Raw genomic sequence first — 18,496 nt, forward strand, 5'->3', positions numbered from 1 at the left:
TGTTGACATTGAGTAGTTGTTCAGTGGCACTATTGAGCCAGATTTTCAATCTTTCTCCTATATGCTGATTTGTCACCACCTTTGATTCGGTCAGTGATAGTGGTGATGTCAGCAAACTTGAATATGGCATTGGAGCTGTGCTCAGCCTCACAGTCATAAGTGTAAAGTGAGTAGAGCAGGGGGCTAAGCACATAGCCTTGTGGTGCACCAAATTCAAAGGACTTTGAGCAAAAGGATAACAAGGGACAAAATTGGCCCTCTGGAAGATCAGAGTGGCAATTTACGTATGGAGCTGAAAGAGATGGGGGAGACCTTAAATGGATTTATTGCATCTGTATTTACTCTGGAGACAGACACAGAGTCTACGGAAGTGAGGCAAAACAGCAGTGAGATCATGGACCCTGTACAGATTACAGAGGAGGAGGTGTTTGCTGTCTTGAGGCAAATTAGGGTGGATAAATCCCCAAGGCCTGACAAGGTGTTCCCTCAGACCCTGTGGGAGTCTAGTGCAGGAATTGCAGGGGCAACTTAAATCATCTTTAGCCACAAGTGAGGTGCTGGAGAATTTGGAGGATAGTTAATGCTTCATTGTTTAAGAAAAGCTCGGAGAATAAGCCAGGAAATTATAGGTCGGTGAGCCTGACATCAGTAGTGGGAAATTAACTGGAAGTTATTCTAAGGGACCAAACATATAAGTATTTGAACTGACAGGGAATGGTTGGGGATGGTCAACATAGCTTTGTGTCTGGTAGGTCATGTTTAACCAATCTTATAGAGTCTTTGTGGAGGATTTTGGCCAACTCGGTCGGGTAAATACCTATGTGTGTCTGTATTGCTTAATGCTTGGATCAGCGGAGAATCGTGGTGCTGCCCTTTAGCCTACTGCTGTAAACACAAGACTACGTGGTACTGCCTTCTAATCTACTGCTGTATACCACGAGGCTACATGACTTAATTGGGGAAGAAAATTCTGAATAAAGGGTAAAATATCTGAGTTGTTAACACCCTGCACCTTCCTTTAATTAACAAAATGCCTCGTGCTGATCTTAGTGCGTGACACAGCAGTGTAAACAAAATGGAGACAGTGAAGGTCATAAATTGTAGGGAGGACCCTGTGGGCTGTCAAGTTTCTGACAATGAAACAGTGTGTATGGTTTTCCTTCACCTGTCTGGTACCAACATATAAAACAAATTATACTTTTGTACCTTAATGACTTACTGGATCTAAGGATTCAATGAACCTTCTTTATATCATAAATAAAGACTCGCCATTCAGCCTAGGTTCTCTGCACGCTTGCAATAATCTATCCCAGTATCAAGGATGTTCTGACAACCTATCTCTGTGTGTTGTAGGCAGAAAAGAGTCTACCGCTGGCATTTTTGTGGGAATTGATAAGGCACACAGGAATGAATATATTTTAACTTTGACTGATGTAATTGACTTTCTGTGTGCATGTATAAAAAAGACTGTGACTATTGTTCTGTGGAAGACATGAGGATCACACTGTTAGCGAGTCATTCTTCCCTTATTCATGAACAAAGGTATTCTCTAGTTACCTCGAAGCCCGTGTCCAATTTATTGGTGACCAACTTTAATTAAAATTCTTCAGCAAATTAATTTCCCTAACAGTTTTCAAGGAAGTTACCAGGAAAGTTGATGAAGGCAAAGCAGTGGATGTTATTTCCATGGACTTTGAGAAGGTCCTACATGGGAGGTTGGTCAAAAAGACTCAGTCACTTGGCATTCAAGATGAGGTAGTAAATTGGATTAGACATTGCCTTCATGAAAGAAACTAGAGAGTGGCCATAGAGGGTTGCCTCTCTGACTGGAGGCCTGTGACCAGTGGAGTGCCACAGGGACTGGTGCTGGATCCATCGTTACTTGTCATCTATATCAATGATCTGGATGATAATGTGTTTAACTGGATCAGCAAATTTGCGAATGACATCAGAATTGGGGGTGCTATGGACAGCAAGGAAGACTATCAAAGCTTGCAGTGGGATCTGGACCTGCTGGGGACTAGCTTAGATGTGAATCTTGGTCAGCATGCACCAAAGGGCCTGTTTCTGTGCTGTATGACTTTGTGACTCCAAGTACCTTTACCTTGTTCAAAAACCCCCTGATGAGATTCACTATGGAGAGCTCCCAAAAATTCAAACCTCCACATCCACATTTTCCCCTGATCTATTTATTCAAGACAGCCTAAAGGAATGCATTGGCTGATACTAAAATGTATTTTCCATTTCCTACACCATTGTTAACTCTGCTCAATCCTATTCCAGCATTTCACAAAAACCAATGCAACAGCTTGTGTAGAGAGCACTGGGCCTCAAGCTGCAGGCTTGCTTGCTGCTGCAGCCCAGAAGAGGGGACAGTGGAGGCCGTGTAGCTTGGCGACCATGCTCGGTTGTGGGCTGACCTCTCCCACTGGTGCTGCAACAGGCTGGATTGCAGTGTTTGCTAACTGTCAGGAACTGTAGCATCAATTTGTGGGACAGTCGCTCAGAGTCTTGAACTATATCTGTGTCATTTTGCGTGACTTTTTTTGCTCACTATTTTGAACGTGCTGTGTATGTTTTGCACCATGGCCCCAGAGGAACACTGGTTCATTCAGCTGTATCCATGTATGGTTGAATGATAATTAAACTAGAATTTGATTTGATTTTTGATTTAAAATCAGCAGGTTGAGCAGCATCTGTCGGGGGGGGTGGTGGGCGAGGAGGAATTGTTGACATGCACAAGAAATTCTGCAGATGCTGGAAATCCAGAGCAACACGTACTGTACAAGATGCTGGAAAAACTCATCAAGTCAGGCAGCATCAGTGGAAAGGAATAAATGTTAATAAATGGCTGACGTGTCAGGCCAAAACACTTCATCATGACTGAGAAACTAGGGGGAAAGAAGCCAGAATAAGAAGGTTAGGGGAGTGGAAAGAGTACAGGTTTGGAGGTGATAGGCCTGACTTCGGTGGTTGGGAAGGTATTGGAGTTGGTTGTGAAGGATGTTTGTTTCACGGTACTTGGAGGCACATGATAAAATACACCAAGGTCAGCATGGTAACCTTCAGGGAAAATATTGCCTGTCAAATCCGTTAGAATTCTTTGAGAAAATAACAAGCTGGATAGACAAAGGAGAGTCAGTGGATGTTGCGTGCTTGGATTTTCAGAAGGCCTTTGACAAGTTGCCGCATGTGAGGCTGCTTAACAAAATAAGAGCCCAGAGTACTAAGGAAAGATACTAGCATGGATAGAGCTTTGGCAGATTGGCAGGAAACAAAAAGTGGGAATAAAGGGGGCCTTTTCTGATTGGCTGTCAGTGGCTAGTTGGTGTACCGCAGAGATTGCTGCTGGGACCACTTCTTTTAATGTTGTATGTCAATGATTTGGATGATGAAACTGATGTCTTTGTGGCCAAGTTTGTAGACGATAGGAAGATAGGTAGAGGGGCTGGTCATGCGAGGAAGCAGGGAGTCTGCAGAAGGACTTAGACAGATTAGGAGAGTGGGTAAAGAAGTGGCAGATGGAATAGAGTCAGGAAGTGTATGGTCAGGGCCGGATTTAGTGGCACCGGGGCCCCTGGGCTGGAGGCCCTGATGGGCCCCTGCCGACACCGTAAAATGCTGTTGTACCAAGCAAAAAAAGGCAAGAACAAGAGCAAAGCTCGTACTGGTCTAAATATCAAAGCTGAGAACCAAGACACTGGTTTAGTACAATACGTAGGCTGTAAACTTACAGGCCTTAAGAGGGAGGACAGAAAGTAATGCAAATTCTTAGTTTGAAGGACAGCATCTAAAGCACTCAAAAATTGGCCTAGGCTTAGTTGGCTTAGTAAAGTTATGAGGGAGAAGAAGTATGATGTACCCTATCTTAAATCTTTATTTAGCTATCGCTGCACATACCATAGGCCTTATTTCTCAAACAATGCCAAAGCATTTTTATCCGGGTATTTTTCTCAACCATGTGTTCTGAGAAAGTAAAATGGAAATAAGAGACAAAAAGGCCAAGAGACATGGCACCATGGCAAACTAGGAAACTTGACAATACTCCAACAATCTTTTTGAAAAATGAGATCTAGCACATACTAACCTATTGCTGTGCTGTGTGGCTTGCAGAGTAAAGACCACTTACTACTTACTAGGTTTGTAAACAGTCAACTATTAGCTTATTGCCGCAAAAACAGGAACAGCACTGACACACAAGCCTAGATATTTACAAAGTCAGATGCTTGTTTTTCAAAATTAAAGCCTAGTTCTTCTGGATTTCTTCACAGCAAAGTCCTTGATCAGATAACTAAAATCCAGTTTCTGAACAAGATCACTTTCAAGTGATACCAGAGTAAGATGATTCAGCCTGTCCTGTCCCATTGTGAATCTGAGCCTATTCTTCACTAGCTTGAGCTTGGCGAAAGATCGCTCACCACTTGCATTTGTGACGGGGAGAGTCAGGTAAAGCCTCAAAGCAATGCCTACATTTGGGAAGATGACCTGCAAGTTGTTGTTTTTTTCACCGATGAAGCATAAAAGCTCTGTTGTGGATGAAATATCTTTACCACTTACTAATTCCCTGAAATGGACAATCTTCTCCACAAAGTCTAACTCCAGGTCAGTTGAATATCTGCTTTGGAGATCAGATGCTCCCTTGCGCAAATCCTGTACAGAGAGAGAAGGGATATTGTTTAGGATGCCAAATGTGTTGTTAAGGTCATTATATGATGCAAACTGCAATCAATCTCTGCAAGTAATCTATCCATCACTACCTAAAAAACAGTAGCTGAGAATATTTCTCTGGCTGGCAAGCCAACATCAGGTGTTGTGGATTCATGCAGAAAGGCTTGACGTTTTCTTTGTCGTTGGGTGTCTAATTTGTACACTTGTGAGACTGTTGGAGACATAGTTTTAGCTTGGGTCTTAAAAGTATCAAATTGATCATGCAAGCTTGCTATGTATCCCCGTAGTGATCTCACCAAATCCACAGCATTACATAGGTCTAGAATTACAGCTTGCAATGCAACACTTGTACTTTCAAAGCGCTGAAGAATGCAATGCCACAATTTGCTCAGAAAAGCTATCTCAAGCTTGTCCATTTTTTTTGTATAGTGACCTTGCTTCATTTCTAGTTGCCATATTCTGATTATTGTCATCTGCAATGCTCTTTAACGAATCTTGAATATTGGCATAATTTCCACACAATGCCTTGTGTGGCTTCTGCGTGTGCAGCCCATCTTGTATTAGAGAGGGACTTCAGAGTTTCAATGTGCTTGTTCGCAATAGGCTGAAGTCCTGCAGTCACCACCTTCCACCTAGAAATTCACTTGGAGCAGAAGTTGAACACATTCTGCACGAAGCTGAAAAAAATCAGCTGTTTCAACACGACAGTTGACACTGTTGATTCCAACAAGATTCAGTGTGTGTGATGCACATGGAACCCACTCAGCAAGTGGATTGATTTCCTTGATCCGGGATTGTAAGCCTTTGTATGCACCGGACATATTTGCAGCATTTTCATAGCACTGTCGCCTGCAGTTGCTTATGTCAATATTCATCTCTCCTAAAAATCTGAGCAGAGACTCACATAAAGCCACCCCTGTGTGGTTCTTAATGGGTAGAAATCGTAAGAATCGCTCCTGAGTGTTTCCATCAGTTGACACATAACGTAAAATGAATGCGAACTGATCTACATGTTGAACATCTGTGATTGAATCGATGCTAATAGAAAAGTATTTGGCCATTTTGACTTCACTTGACGATCTCTGACAGAACTCGATCGCTCATGAGCTCAATAAACTCCTCACATGTTTAAGGTGAAAGATATGAAGGGGTGCCTGATCCTGCATTTCCAAATTTCCGTATGTGCGCCTTCAATAACAGGTCAAACTCACTTATTGCCTCTAGAATGCGCATCATGTGGTTGCCGTTATCAGGCCTGCCAAATATGTCACTGGAGCCTCAGATAGCCAGTCCCCTCTCGACCAAAAACTTCACAACCGCCACCACTCTTCTCAATACGTCGGTCCAGTGGACACACTCTGACTCGAACTGTTTTTGCAGTTCTGTATCTATTCTTCCGCTGTCAGACGCTAGTATAACGTAGGTCAGTATCGTTTTCCTGTGGTGTTCGCTATTTTCATGCTCTCCTATGTACTCAGCGGCATGTTTCCAGTCACTAAAGCCAGTTTCGAAGCTGGACTGACAGTTCTCATTGAAGATGCGGCATGCAAAACAAAACACACAGCTTGTGGAAGGGGAATATAAGAGCCATTGCCTTGATATTGTACTCACCATTTACGAGCATGCCTTTGAAGTGAAATTCGGAGAAAAAACGTCTCTGCTGTTTGTATACTCGTTCCGAAGCTTTGATATCCACATCCTTATTCTGGCAGGACACAGGCCCTTTCTTAGCCCAGTACGCTCAGACTGAATCATCTAACGTTTCCTTTCCCCAGCGAGCAGGATCAGTGCTGTAAGGATCCTCAGCAGCGGTAACGTTAACATTAATGGCGGCCCGACTTGGTTGTGCAGAGGCCTCTGTGGTCGGGGATCCCAAAGTCATGCTTTCTGCCTCTTCAACGTTAGCTGCTGACTGAGGCAAGGACGGTGGTCCTGTGCTAACGCTGGTGCTAGTGCTAGCTGTTGAACAAGTCTCCATTTGTCCACCGGTCTCAGACTGTGACAAGAGCGATGGTACTGCTGCATCGTCGAGAACAGGTTTAAAAAATTCTGTCAATTTCAATGTCTTTTTTAATGCTTCTTTTTCACGATCCTCTTTTTCTTGTTTCTTTTATCTTTTCTGTGCTCCATTCTCATTTTTTTTTTTTGTCCGCCATGATGATAGCTACCTATTTTAGGCCCCTCTGCAGCTCTGGCCCCTGGGCTGCAGCCGAGCCTAGACCTGCCTAAAGTCCGGCCCTATGTCTGGTCATGCACTTTGGTAGAAGGAATAAAATCATGGACTATTTTTGAAGTGGGAAGAAAATTCAAAATCCTGAGGTGCAAAGGGATATGGAAGCCCTCATGCAGGATTCCCTACAAGTTAATTTGCAGGTTGAGTCGGTGATGAGGAAGGCAGAAGTATTAATTCAAAGAGGACTAGAATATAAAAGGAAAGATGTAATGTTGAGGCTTTATAGGGCACTGGTGAGGCTTCATTTGGAATATTGTGAACAGCTTTGAGCCCCTTATTTAAAAAAGGATGTGCTGATATCGGAGAGGGTTCAGAAGAGGTTCACAAGAATGATTCCAGGAATGAAATATTTATCATATGAGGAGCAATTGATGCTCTGGGCCTTTACGTGTAGGAATTTAGAAGAATGAGGAGTGATTTCATTGAAACTTACCAAATGTTGAAAGACCTGGAGAGAGTGGATGTGGAGAGGATGTTTCCTATGGTGGGGTACTCTAGAACTGGAGGGCAGAGTCTCAGAGTAGACAGATGTTCATTTAAAATGGAGATGAGGAGGAATTTCTTTTAGCCAGAGGGCAGTGAGTCTGTGTAATTCAGCTGTGGAGGGCAGGTCATTGGGTGTATTTAGGGTGGATTAGTCAAGGCATCAAAGGTTATGGGGAGAAGGCAGGAAGGAGAATGGAGTTGAGAGGGATAACAAATCAGCCATGATGAAATAGCGGAGCAGACTCATTGGACGAATGGCCTAATTCTGCTCCTATGTCTTATGGTCTCTCCCTTTCCACATGTATTAAGATATAATGAAGCCTGGAATTCAAATTGATTTATTTTATCTCTCCTTGTTATAAACATGTGCTGAAGCCAATCATTAGACAACAGATGTTCCACTGTTTCTGTTCAATCACAATTTATTACTAACAGGAGACAGCTGAAGCCCACTCACTGGCATTTGATTTAAGATGGTGCCCTTCCAATGTAGAGGTCTCTTTTATTGGCTTATTCCTTTAACAAGGTTTGATTGTGACTGATCAGCTGTAGCTGAATATCACCCTGAAGGATGACTGGTGAAGCTGATTGCCCCAGGTTTTTTTTCCCATCAGGATGGTGGACCATATTTCCTGTTTGTTGGAGCACAGGTTAATGTATTTTTATGAAAACCGGTTAGCTACATTCATGAACTGGCCATTCACTGAGAGCTGCTGTTGTACATCAGAAAATGTGAGTAAGGACCCAATGGCCAACAGCTGTTAATATAGCTTGTGTGTAGAGTGAATGTGAACAAATAGATCAATCTAGGGCATATTTCCTGATGTAAAATGTGTTTCTGATTATGTGTGAAATAGGTTAGTGTTTGTTTTCTTCCTAAACTCTATTTATTTCTGCAGTTGGGCTATTTTTCCTTTAAAGAACTTTGTTTTTATCTGGGAAATCTTGAAGTAGGTGATAAGCCATTTTATGTGTTTGGGCTGCAATGTGGCATGTAAGCTTTCTGGAATTAATAAAACTTAAATGGTGATTAATCCAAACTTTCAGAGGAAATGACTGTGGTCGCCTATTGATTTGAATGACCTGGTTTGAAGCAGTATGATCAAGCCATTAGATGAAGGCCCATAAACTGTTTTGGGTGACCATGGTAATTATTACATCATAGTAACTATTATAAGAGTGGTAACTGTTAAACTTTGTGCATTAAAGTTTGCATACGTGGAGTAAACTTTCAGCCAGTTGGACCAGACCAGATTCTAGTTCCTGGTATACGCCAATAGTGATCTTCCAGTGCTAAAATCTATGGTCCCATCACCAATTCCTGGCCAGCAATTACTTTGCTTGTTTCCTGTTGTCTTCCACTGGATCTAGTTCTCTTTCTCCCTTGTTCAAATGGGGTGGGGGGGGGGGGAAGAAATTAAAGGTCTTGTCCCCAAATGAAGCCTGTCTTTGGTGGGTTGGGAGGAATAAACAGGCAGTTAGTAAAGGAGCTGAATTTGTTTCTTAATTTGGTTAATTGGAAATACTACACTAGTAGGATTCATCCTCTGGATGAGGAAAATATCATCCTCTAGTTTAAAATATTGGGCTGGCCTGTAATGGTGAAGTCTGTTCCTGATTTAAACAGAATTGAATGTAATATCTTTTTAAAAAATGTATATTTGTGATATTGATGGCTGATTACCTCAGATTACCTTCTTTTACAAAATTGTCATTGATGCTTATTGGTGCGCTAGTTCACATGTTCACATGTCCACTGTCCTACACAGTAACATTCAAATACACAAACTCTTACTTGTTTGTGAATGTTAATTGCCTCTTGATCTGGCAGTTTGATATCTATGAAAAATCTTCTTACTCTGCTAGCAACCTTATTATCTGTTTAATTCTCTTCCAGTGTTCTTTATTTATTTAACCTCTAATCAAGCGTAGTTATTTTTACATATTCTGTTTTAATATCTGAACAAGAGACTGTCCTCTTTGAGCACTGTAATGCATGGAACTACTATTTTCTTCTAGCATCTTTCTCCCATGACTTGCATTTGATTCAGCACAACTCCCCTTGGCTAATGATGATTATTTCATTTGTGTACTGGTTATACAACACAGAAACGAGCCCTTCAGCCCAGTCAGTTTAGGGTTCACGTCTGAGCTAGCTCCATTTGTCTGTGTTCATGCCAGATCTCTCTGAAGTTTAGAGTCTAAACTTTTGTTATCCACATGCCTGTTCTGGTGCATTCTGGATGTTGGTGTACTTGCCTTTTCCATAAATTAATAGAGCAATGGTTATTGGTCCCAACACTTCAAAAACCCTCCCTGACACACTGTTCCCTGTGAATTATGTCCCTACCAGCCTCTGCAAGATCCTGTGTAATGGCTCTCAAATTGACTCTGTCCCAGTTCAGGGATATTACCTGTCAATTACTTCTCCATAGCTATTTTAAAACTAATAGAATTATCACTGGCCCTAAAGTCCTTACTGACAGACACTTTCACTTGCCCTATCTCATTGGTAAGAAGACCCAGTTTCACTCCCCCTCTATATTGATAAAGGAAGCCGCCTTGGACACACTTCACAAATTCCACTCTCAGTTTGGCAGTATGTTTGCACAGTCAACATTGGGGAAGTTTAAAATCTCCCACTAATCCTATTGATCAAGTTTACAACTGTCTACGATATATCTACATATCTGCTCCTCTAATTCTTGTAAATGTCAGTGACTTTCCCTTTCATGATTCTATGGTTTACCTACTTGACATCACCGGATGATCTCCCAGCAATATCCTCTCCAAGAACCATTCTTCCATCAAGAAGGGTAAATTCCCCCTCTTCCCTGCAAATCTGTCATGCCTGTAGCATCTGAGTCCTAGAACATCTGAGCTGCAGTCCTCACACATGCTTCTGTTAGTGCTCTGAAAGTCGGTCTCCAGAGTTCATTGACCTCGCCTATAAGCTGCTTGCATTGAAATAAATGAAGTTTAAACTAATGGTCTTTGTTCTCTTGCTCTTGTGCTCCTGTGTATCCTGAGGACTAGACTTGCTCTCATTGGCTACAGTACACATCATCCACTCCACTACTCAGGGTCCCACATCCTGCCACTCTAGTTTAAATTATCCAGAGTAGCACCGACAAGTGTCCCAGCCAGGATATTGGTTTCCCTCCAGTTTAGGTGCAACCCAACTCTTGTACAGGTCACCCCTGCCCCATGGCACCCCCAGCCCCTCAGCCACACATTCATCTGAGCAATTTTTCTATTCTACCCTCAGTAACACATGGCACTGAGAGTGATCCAGACATCACTACCCTTGAGTCTTACTTTTTAGGTTCTTTCCTGACTCCCTATGCTCACTGCACAGGACATCCCTCTTTCTATGTGCACTATGACCTCTGGCTGCTTCCCTTCCCTTTTGGGAAAGTTTTGCAGCCACTCTGAGACTGTCTCTTTTGTAGCCACAGAATCTCCCAGCTTTTCCTCTGATTCTCAAGTTGCCGATTGCTATCGCCCTGCCTGCCTTCCCCCTGAGCCACTGAGCTTCAGAGGTGGTCTCCGTGCCACTGACCTTGTTGCTGCTGTGCAGTGCAGTGCCCAGAGTGGTAATTTCCACTCCTTCCGCACCACCCCCCACCCCCCCCCAACTATTGGCATGGGTGAATGGTCATAGGGAGACCTTGCACTGTCTGCCTCTTTCCCCTTGCCTTTCCTGTGACCACCAAGCTATCTGCAGCCTGTACTTCATTTAATTTTGTTTATTTCTTGCTGTAATTTAGTTTCTGTGTACTGCTGCTGTACAATAAATGTTGCTCCTTATGCCAGTGATATTCTGGTACCTTGGGTGTGACAACCTCAAACTTCTTGTCTGTGACGCTCATAGAGTCTGCCTGATGTTCCACAGCCTGCAGGAGGAGCATGTCACAGCCTTAACTACATTGTAATTACACTAAGGTTTGTAAAGGACTACTTGGGGCTTGTTTCCTTTTCCCAGACTCCTCTTGCTAAAACTCAGCACCTATTCCTTGCACAGTGTCACTCCTGACTATCTGCTTTTATTGGCTGTCCTCTTCACAAGCTAGCTAATTGGATTGCTCTACTCCATCTCCTGCCTTGCAGCCCACAAGGTGGGCTCTCCACTAAACCTCGTTCTAAACTTCTTGCCTGCAACTGAACAAGATAAGCTATTAGTGCTCTTTAAATCTCCTTGTTGCTACTTTGTTCTGCTTCCTACATTGAAAACAAGGTCAGTTCTCCATTACAGCTCATCCAGAAGTTCCTGTCTCTACCTTATCAGATTAAGACCTTTTTAATCAAAACGTCTTCTCCCTTGACTCTGCCTTTCACACTTGTATGCGAGAATGTTTAGTTGCCCATAGAATATACATTTGGCAACTTTGCAAATGGACTGAGAAGGTGATTAGGACAGGCAAAAGTTGCATTTACCTTGAGTTTTATCTGGGAAATATATGGCAGAGGCAAAACTAATCATTCTCTGAAGAATTACATGTTAGCTTGGAAAATAAGATGACCAATGATACTTGTGTTTGTTTCTTTGAGATGGCCAAGGCTGGTTTTCTACATTGTCCAACTGAGGATGAACTGGATGTTGTTGTGTGCTTCTTCTGTCTGAAGGAGTTGGAAAGTTGGGAGCCTAAAGATGATCCCTGGTACGTGTATGGATTGAGTAAACTTGTCACCTGCTCTGAAAGTGAGACAGGATTTGAACTGGGGTAGGAAAGAACATTTCCTTTTGGTTATTATGCCTACAGGAACATTAAAAGGGTCATCCAATGAACTTGTTTTCCTTTCTTCACCCATTGAAGCTATGGCTCAAAACTGATAAAATTGTTTCTACTACTCTTGTGGACAGTGTATTTGAGATAATTAACTTTTCTACCTCTTTGGGTCTTCTGCTACTGAGTTTCCCCAATCCCATCATAGCCCCTCAAATCCAGTGTGCACAAATCTGTCCTGTACTCCCCTCCCTTACACTGACTTAATCTATACTTCCCATTGCATTGGTGAAAGCAGCCAGTGTAATTAAGGGCGCTCACCCCTGGTTGCTCTCTGCTCCTTTCCACTGGGCAGAAGACAACAGGGTTGTATGTGCACGTGAAAAGTAAAAGTGGCAGGCCGACAAATCCAGGGCAAGCATCAAAAAGGGCCACTTTTCAACATAATTGTATAAGGGCTAAGAGTGTTGTAAAAGTGAGCCTGAAGGCTTTGTGTGTCAATGCAAGGAGCATTCGTAACAAGGTGGATGAATTAAAAGTGCAGATTGTTATTAATGAATATGATATAGTTGGGATCACAGAGACATGGCTCCAGAGTGACCAAGGATGGGAGCTCAACGTTCAGGGATATTCAATATTCAGGAGGAATAGACATGACAGAAAAGGAGGTGGGGTGGTGTTGCTGGTTAGAGAGGAGATTAACACAATAGAAAGGAAGGACATTAGCTGGGAAGTTGTGGAATCGATAGGGGTAGAGCTGCATAACACTAAGGGGCAGAAAACGCTGGTGGGAGTTGTGTACAGGCCACCTAACAGTAGTAGTGAGGTTGGGGATGGTATTAAACAGGAAATTAGAAATGTGTGCAATAAAGGAACAGCAGTTATAATGGGTGACTTCAATCTACATGTAGATTGGGTGAACTAAATTGGTAAGGGTGCTGAGGAAGAGGATTTCTTGGAATGTATGCGGGATGGTTTTTTGAACCAACATGTCGAGGAACCAACTAGAGAGCAGGCTATTCTAGACTGGGTATTGAGCAATGAGGAAAGGTTAATTAGCAATTTTGTTGTGAGAGGCCCCTTGGGTAAGAGTGACCATAATATGGTGGAATTCTTCATTAAGATGGAGAGTAACATGGTTAATTCAGAAACAAAGGTTCTGAACTTAAAGAGGGGTAACTTTGAAGGTATGAGATGTGAATTAGCTAAGATAGACTGGCAAATGACACTTAGAGGGTTGATGGTGGATATGCAATGGCAAGCATTTAAAGATTGCATGGATGAACTACAACAATTGTTCATCCCAGTTTGGCAAAAGAATAAATCAAGCAAGGTAGTGCACCCGTGGCTGACAAGGGAAATTAAGGATAGTATCTATTCCAAAGAAGAAGCATACAAATTAGCCAGAAAAAGTGGCTCACCTGAGGACTGGGAGAAATTCAGAGTTCAGCAGAGGAGGACAAAGGGCTTAATTAGGAAGGGGAAAAAAGATTGAGAGAAAACTGGCAGGGAACATAAAAACTGACTGTAAAAGCTTTTATAGATACGTGAAAAGAAAAAGATTGGTTAAGACAAATGTAGGTCCCCTACAGACAGAAACAGGTGAATTGATTATGGGCAGCAAGGACATGGCAGACCAATTGAATAATTACTTTGGTTCTGTCTTCACTAAGGAGGACATAAATAATCTTCCGGAAATAGGGGACACAGGGTCCAGTGAGATGGAGGAACTGAGGGAAATACATGTTAGTAGGGAAGTGGTGTTGGGTAAATTGAAGGGATTAAAGGCGGATAAATCCCCAGGGCCAGATGGTCTGCATCCCAGAGTGCTTAAGGAAGTAGCCCAAGAAATAGTGGATGCATTAGTGATAATTTTTCAAAACTCGTTAGATTCTGGACTAGTTCCTGAGGATTGGAGGGTGGCTAATGTAACTCCACTTTTTAAAAAAGGAGGGAGAGAGAAACCGGGGAATTATAGACCGGTTAGCCTAACATCGGTGGTGGGGAAACTGCTAGAGTCAGTTATCAAAGATGTGATAACAGCACATTTGGAAAGCGGTGAAATCATCGGACAAAGTCAGCATGGATTTGTGAAAGGAAAATCATGTCTGACGAATCTCATAGAATTTTTTGAGGATGTAACTAGTAGAGTGGATAGGGGAGAACCAGTGGATGTGGTATATTTGGATTTTCAAAAGGCTTTTGACAAGGTCCCACACAGGAGATTAGTGTGCAAACTTAAAGCACATGGTATTGGGGGTAAGGTATTGATGTGGACAGAGAATTGGTTGGCAGACAGGAAGCAAAAAGTGGGAATAAACGGGACCTTTTCAGAATGGCAGGCAGTGACTAGTGGGGTACCACAAGGCCCAGTGCTGGGACCCCAGTTGTTTACAATATATATTAATGACTTGGATGAGGGAATTAAATGCAGCATCTCCAAGTTTGCGGATGACACGAAGCTGGGCGGCAGTGTTAGCTGTGAGGAGGATGCTAAGAGGATGCAGGGTGACTTGGATAGGTTAGGTGAGTGGGCAAATTCATGGCAGATGCAATTTAATGTGGATAAATGTGAAGTTATCCACTTTGGTGGCAAAAACAGGTTATTATCTGAATGGTGGCCGATTAGGGAAAGGGGAGGTGCAATGAGACCTGGGTGTCATTATACACCAGTCATTAAAAGTGGGCATGCAGGTACAGCAGGTGGTGAAAAAGGCAAATGGTATGCTGGCATTGATAGCAAGAGGATTTGAGAACAGGAGCAGGGAGGTACTACTGCAGTTGTACAAGGCCTTGGTGAGACCACACCTGGAGTATTGTGTGCAGTTTTGGTCCCCTAATCTGAGGAAAGACATCCTTGCCATAGAGGGAGTACAAAGAAGGTTCACCAGATTGATTCCTGGGATGGCAGGACTTTCTTATGATGAAAGACTGGATGAGCTAGGCTTATACTCGTTGGAATTTAGAAGATTGAGGGGCGATCTGATTGAAACGTATAAGATCCTAAAGGGATTGGACAGGCTAGATGCAGGAAGATTGTTCCTGATGTTGGGGAAGTCCAAAACAAGGGGTCACAGTTTGAGGATAAAGGGGAAGCCTTTTAGGACCGAGATTAGGAAAAACTTCTTCACACAGAGAGTGATGAATCTGTGGAATTCTCTGCCACAGGAAACAGTTGAGGCCAGTTCACTGGCTATATTTAAGAGGGAGTTAGATATGGCCCTTGTGGCTAAAGGGATCAGGGGTTATGGAGGGAAGGCTGGTACAGAGTTCTGAGTTGGATGATCAGCCATGATCATACTGAATGGCGGTGTAGGCTCAAAGGGCTGAATGGTCTACTGCACCTATTTTCTATGTTTCTATCTCACTTAGCAGGTTCTTGACTGGACATTGCTTCAGTCTTTCAATCTACTGTACCTTGCTGTAGCCCTTGCATCTTGTCTGCATGCATTACACTTTCTGTAACTCTAACACTTCATTCTAGTGTGTAAAAGCTTTTCCCACTGCATATCATAACCAATAATGCTCTCTGCAAGCCCTTGTATGATTCTGGTTCCACAGACTGCTTGCTTCAGTAGATGTCTGATTGATGCTTGCAGCACTTGGCATAATCACTTTGGTGCATCCCTTTCATAAAAGCTCAGCTAAATTATTAAATCTCTCAATGGTTCTGTGCCTTGCCAGTGACATTGAATCACAATGCCCCTCCCATTTTCTGCACTGACTTTCATCTATCATTCACCTGTACTACCAGTCTTGAAAGATTTGCCAACTACTTGGTTGGCAAACTGATTTTTAAAAGTACAACAAATTGCCTAATTTCTATCCCCACCTCGATAACGTTGAAAAGCTGTGATATTTTTATATTATCAATGTTTTGAGTAGCTGTACTGTAAACTCCTTGGTGTTGTATTCTCTGCCCCAGCTACTAGGCTTCATCTTGTATTCCTCCTTCCCTTCAGCACCAAAGGGGTGGTGTATGTTAGGGGACTTCAGATGCAGGATGTATACAAGTGGGATCTTGAAGTACTGATGGACAGGATCATTGAAGGCAGCAGCATGGGTAGAATAGGTAGTTAGCCTTCCACAGCATAAAGCTTGAGAGAAGGGAAGCAAGTACACTTGCATCAAATGGGCATTAGGCTGCAACTGGATTCCTGTGTCCAGTTCTGGTCACACCAGAGAAAGGATGAGATTGCATGGGAGAGGATGCAGAGGAGATCCTGCAGGATGTTGTCTGGATGGGATTTTGGAGTGGCAAGGCTGGGGAACTGGAAGATATACAAAACTACCAGGAACCTAGTTACTATTTCCCCTTGGAAAATGTCTATAAACTTGCATTTAAGGTAAGTGGCAGGAAGTATTGGGGGGGGGGGTGAAGGAGCTTGGAATTTGGAACTAGCTGGCTGAGGTGAGGTGTTGAAGACAGAGAGGCTCTCAAAAATTAATTGTGTAAGTACTTTCAGTATCATGGCACTGTAGGTTATTGGTGCTATAATGTGGCCTGTAACATGGGAGGAATAAACTGGACAGGCAGCAGTTTATTCTGACTCAGACTTGCAGATGGGCCTCTTCTTGCTTTCAGGTCTCCTGAACGCTGTTGTTTTCCTCCTTGCAAACAATGACTTTCAGATGTGTAGCAGTGCAGTCAGTGGTTCCTTACATCTCAATATACTTCGAGGGAACATCAACTGTGGATGGGATAAAATGGACAAATCAACACTATTCTAATATGGTCTAGTATTGATTTGTTCTGTGTGGTGACTGCAAATGGCTGCTTGTTGTGTTCATGAGATGGCTCATGGTGAGCTATGGCTAATTGTCTTGTTTTATTTCAATTCTTCTGAACTTGCCAAAAGGGCAGTACACCAAAGTCACTCGCCGTCTTGTGAATTCCTGGCACTGAAAATGGATGTATTGGATCTGACAGTGGAAGAGTTCTTCAAGCTGGAGATGGACTGGCTGAAGATGTACCTGGTGAGAGGGTCAATCTATTTACTTGGCCTTTGGAATTCTGAAACGTGGGGTGGCACTGTAGCATAGTGGTTAGCACACACTTTGTTGCGAGCAACCAGGATCATTTCCTGCCTCTGCCTGTATGAAGTTTGTGCATTCTCCCTGGGACCACACAAGTTTCTTCCGGGTGCTCTGGTTTCCTCCCACAGTCTAAAGACCTACTGGTTGGCAGGTGAATTGGTCATTGTAAATCATCCCATGGTAAAGGCTCGGACTGGACTGGGGATTGCTGGGTAGGGTGGTTGGAAGGGCCAACACAACACTGGACGTCAATAAGTTAAAAACAAGTGCTCTGAGTTGCAGGAGCTTTCTGTAATCAGGTTGTTGAAGCTGCACAGAGAGAGGGGATGGTTGTCTGTATCTGCTTGACAGTCTCTGCCCAGGAGGCTGCAATCCATGACAGATTCAATGACGTTTTCTTTTCCTAGAAAAAGATTGCTTCGGAGCAAGTCAGCATCTACCGAGAGTCGGTGAAAGCTGCGAGAGTGAAAGTCTTGGGAAACCTGACTGGAGCTGACCTGTAACTCCCTTATTGAAGTGATGAGCTAGAACAGACCACACTGGACTTTAACTGTTGATGATAATAAAGTTGTATGTATTTTACTGTGATTGCTTTGGTAATTTTCATTTGTTGCAACAGCTAATAGATTAAACTTTGCAGGAGAGGGGTTTATTGTTGAAATGAGTTGATTCTGTCCTGAGATTTAAGCTCACTGAGGAAATGGTTAACAACTCATTGCATTGCTTGCTTTCCCCAATCTTCCTGAACCGAGCCTGTGTCAACTGCTCAGTAATGCAGTTTCAATTCCTTTTCCTTGGGGTGGAGAGAGGAAGCATGCCATGTCAACATCATTTGCCATTATTGGTGTGGGTGGAGAATTGGTTAGCAGACAGGAAGCAGAGAGTGGGAATAAACGGGACCTTTTCAGAATGGCAGGCAGTGACTAGTGGGGTACCACAAGGCTCAGTGCTGGGACCCCAGTTGTTTACAATATATATTAATGACTTGGATGAGGGAATTAAATGCAGCATCTCCAAGTTTGCGGATGACACAAAGCTGGGTGGCAGTTTTAGCTGCGAGGGGGATGCTAAGAGGATGCAGAGTGACTTGGATAGGTTGGGTGAGTGGGCAAATTCATGGCAGATGCAATTTAATGTGGATAAATGTGAAGTTATCCACTTTGGTGGCAAAAATAGGAAAACAGATTATTATCTGAATGGTGGCCGATTAGGAAAAGGGGAGGTGCAACGAGACCTGGGTGTCATTATACACCAGTCATTGAAAGTGGGCATGCAGGTACAGCAGGCGGTGAAAAAGGCGAATGGTATGCTGGCATTTATAGCGAGAGGATTCGAGTACAGGAGC

The 18,496-nt window shown here is 43.0% G+C and overlaps 1 protein-coding gene across 1 annotated transcript; it reads left to right on the forward strand.

The window, feature by feature from the left end:
• The first annotated feature begins 394 nt into the window (after positions 1–394).
• Positions 395–17,654, forward strand: LOC134340865 (baculoviral IAP repeat-containing protein 5.1-like). Its single transcript, XM_063038439.1, has 5 exons — positions 395–426; positions 8,038–8,119; positions 11,939–12,048; positions 16,974–17,091; positions 17,559–17,654. Exons 1-5 carry the CDS (start codon positions 395–397, stop codon positions 17,652–17,654), a joined length of 438 nt encoding a protein of 145 aa, XP_062894509.1.
• The last annotated feature ends 842 nt before the right edge of the window (positions 17,655–18,496 follow it).

The sequence above is a fragment of the Mobula hypostoma genome, chromosome X2 (assembly GCF_963921235.1).
Source record: "Mobula hypostoma chromosome X2, sMobHyp1.1, whole genome shotgun sequence".
NCBI classification, from domain to species: domain Eukaryota; kingdom Metazoa; phylum Chordata; class Chondrichthyes; order Myliobatiformes; family Myliobatidae; genus Mobula; species Mobula hypostoma.

Bases quoted from the DNA above. Each gene is read 5' to 3' on its own strand.
- LOC134340865 (XM_063038439.1), top strand. From the start codon at position 395: ATGGACCCTGTACAGATTACAGAGGAGGAGGT. The intron at 427-8,037 runs GTTTGCTGTCTT...GTTGGAGCACAG, and splicing joins CAGATTACAGAGGAGGAGGT to GTTAATGTATTTTTATGAAA. The intron at 8,120-11,938 runs GTGAGTAAGGAC...TGTTTCTTTGAG, and splicing joins GCTGTTGTACATCAGAAAAT to ATGGCCAAGGCTGGTTTTCT.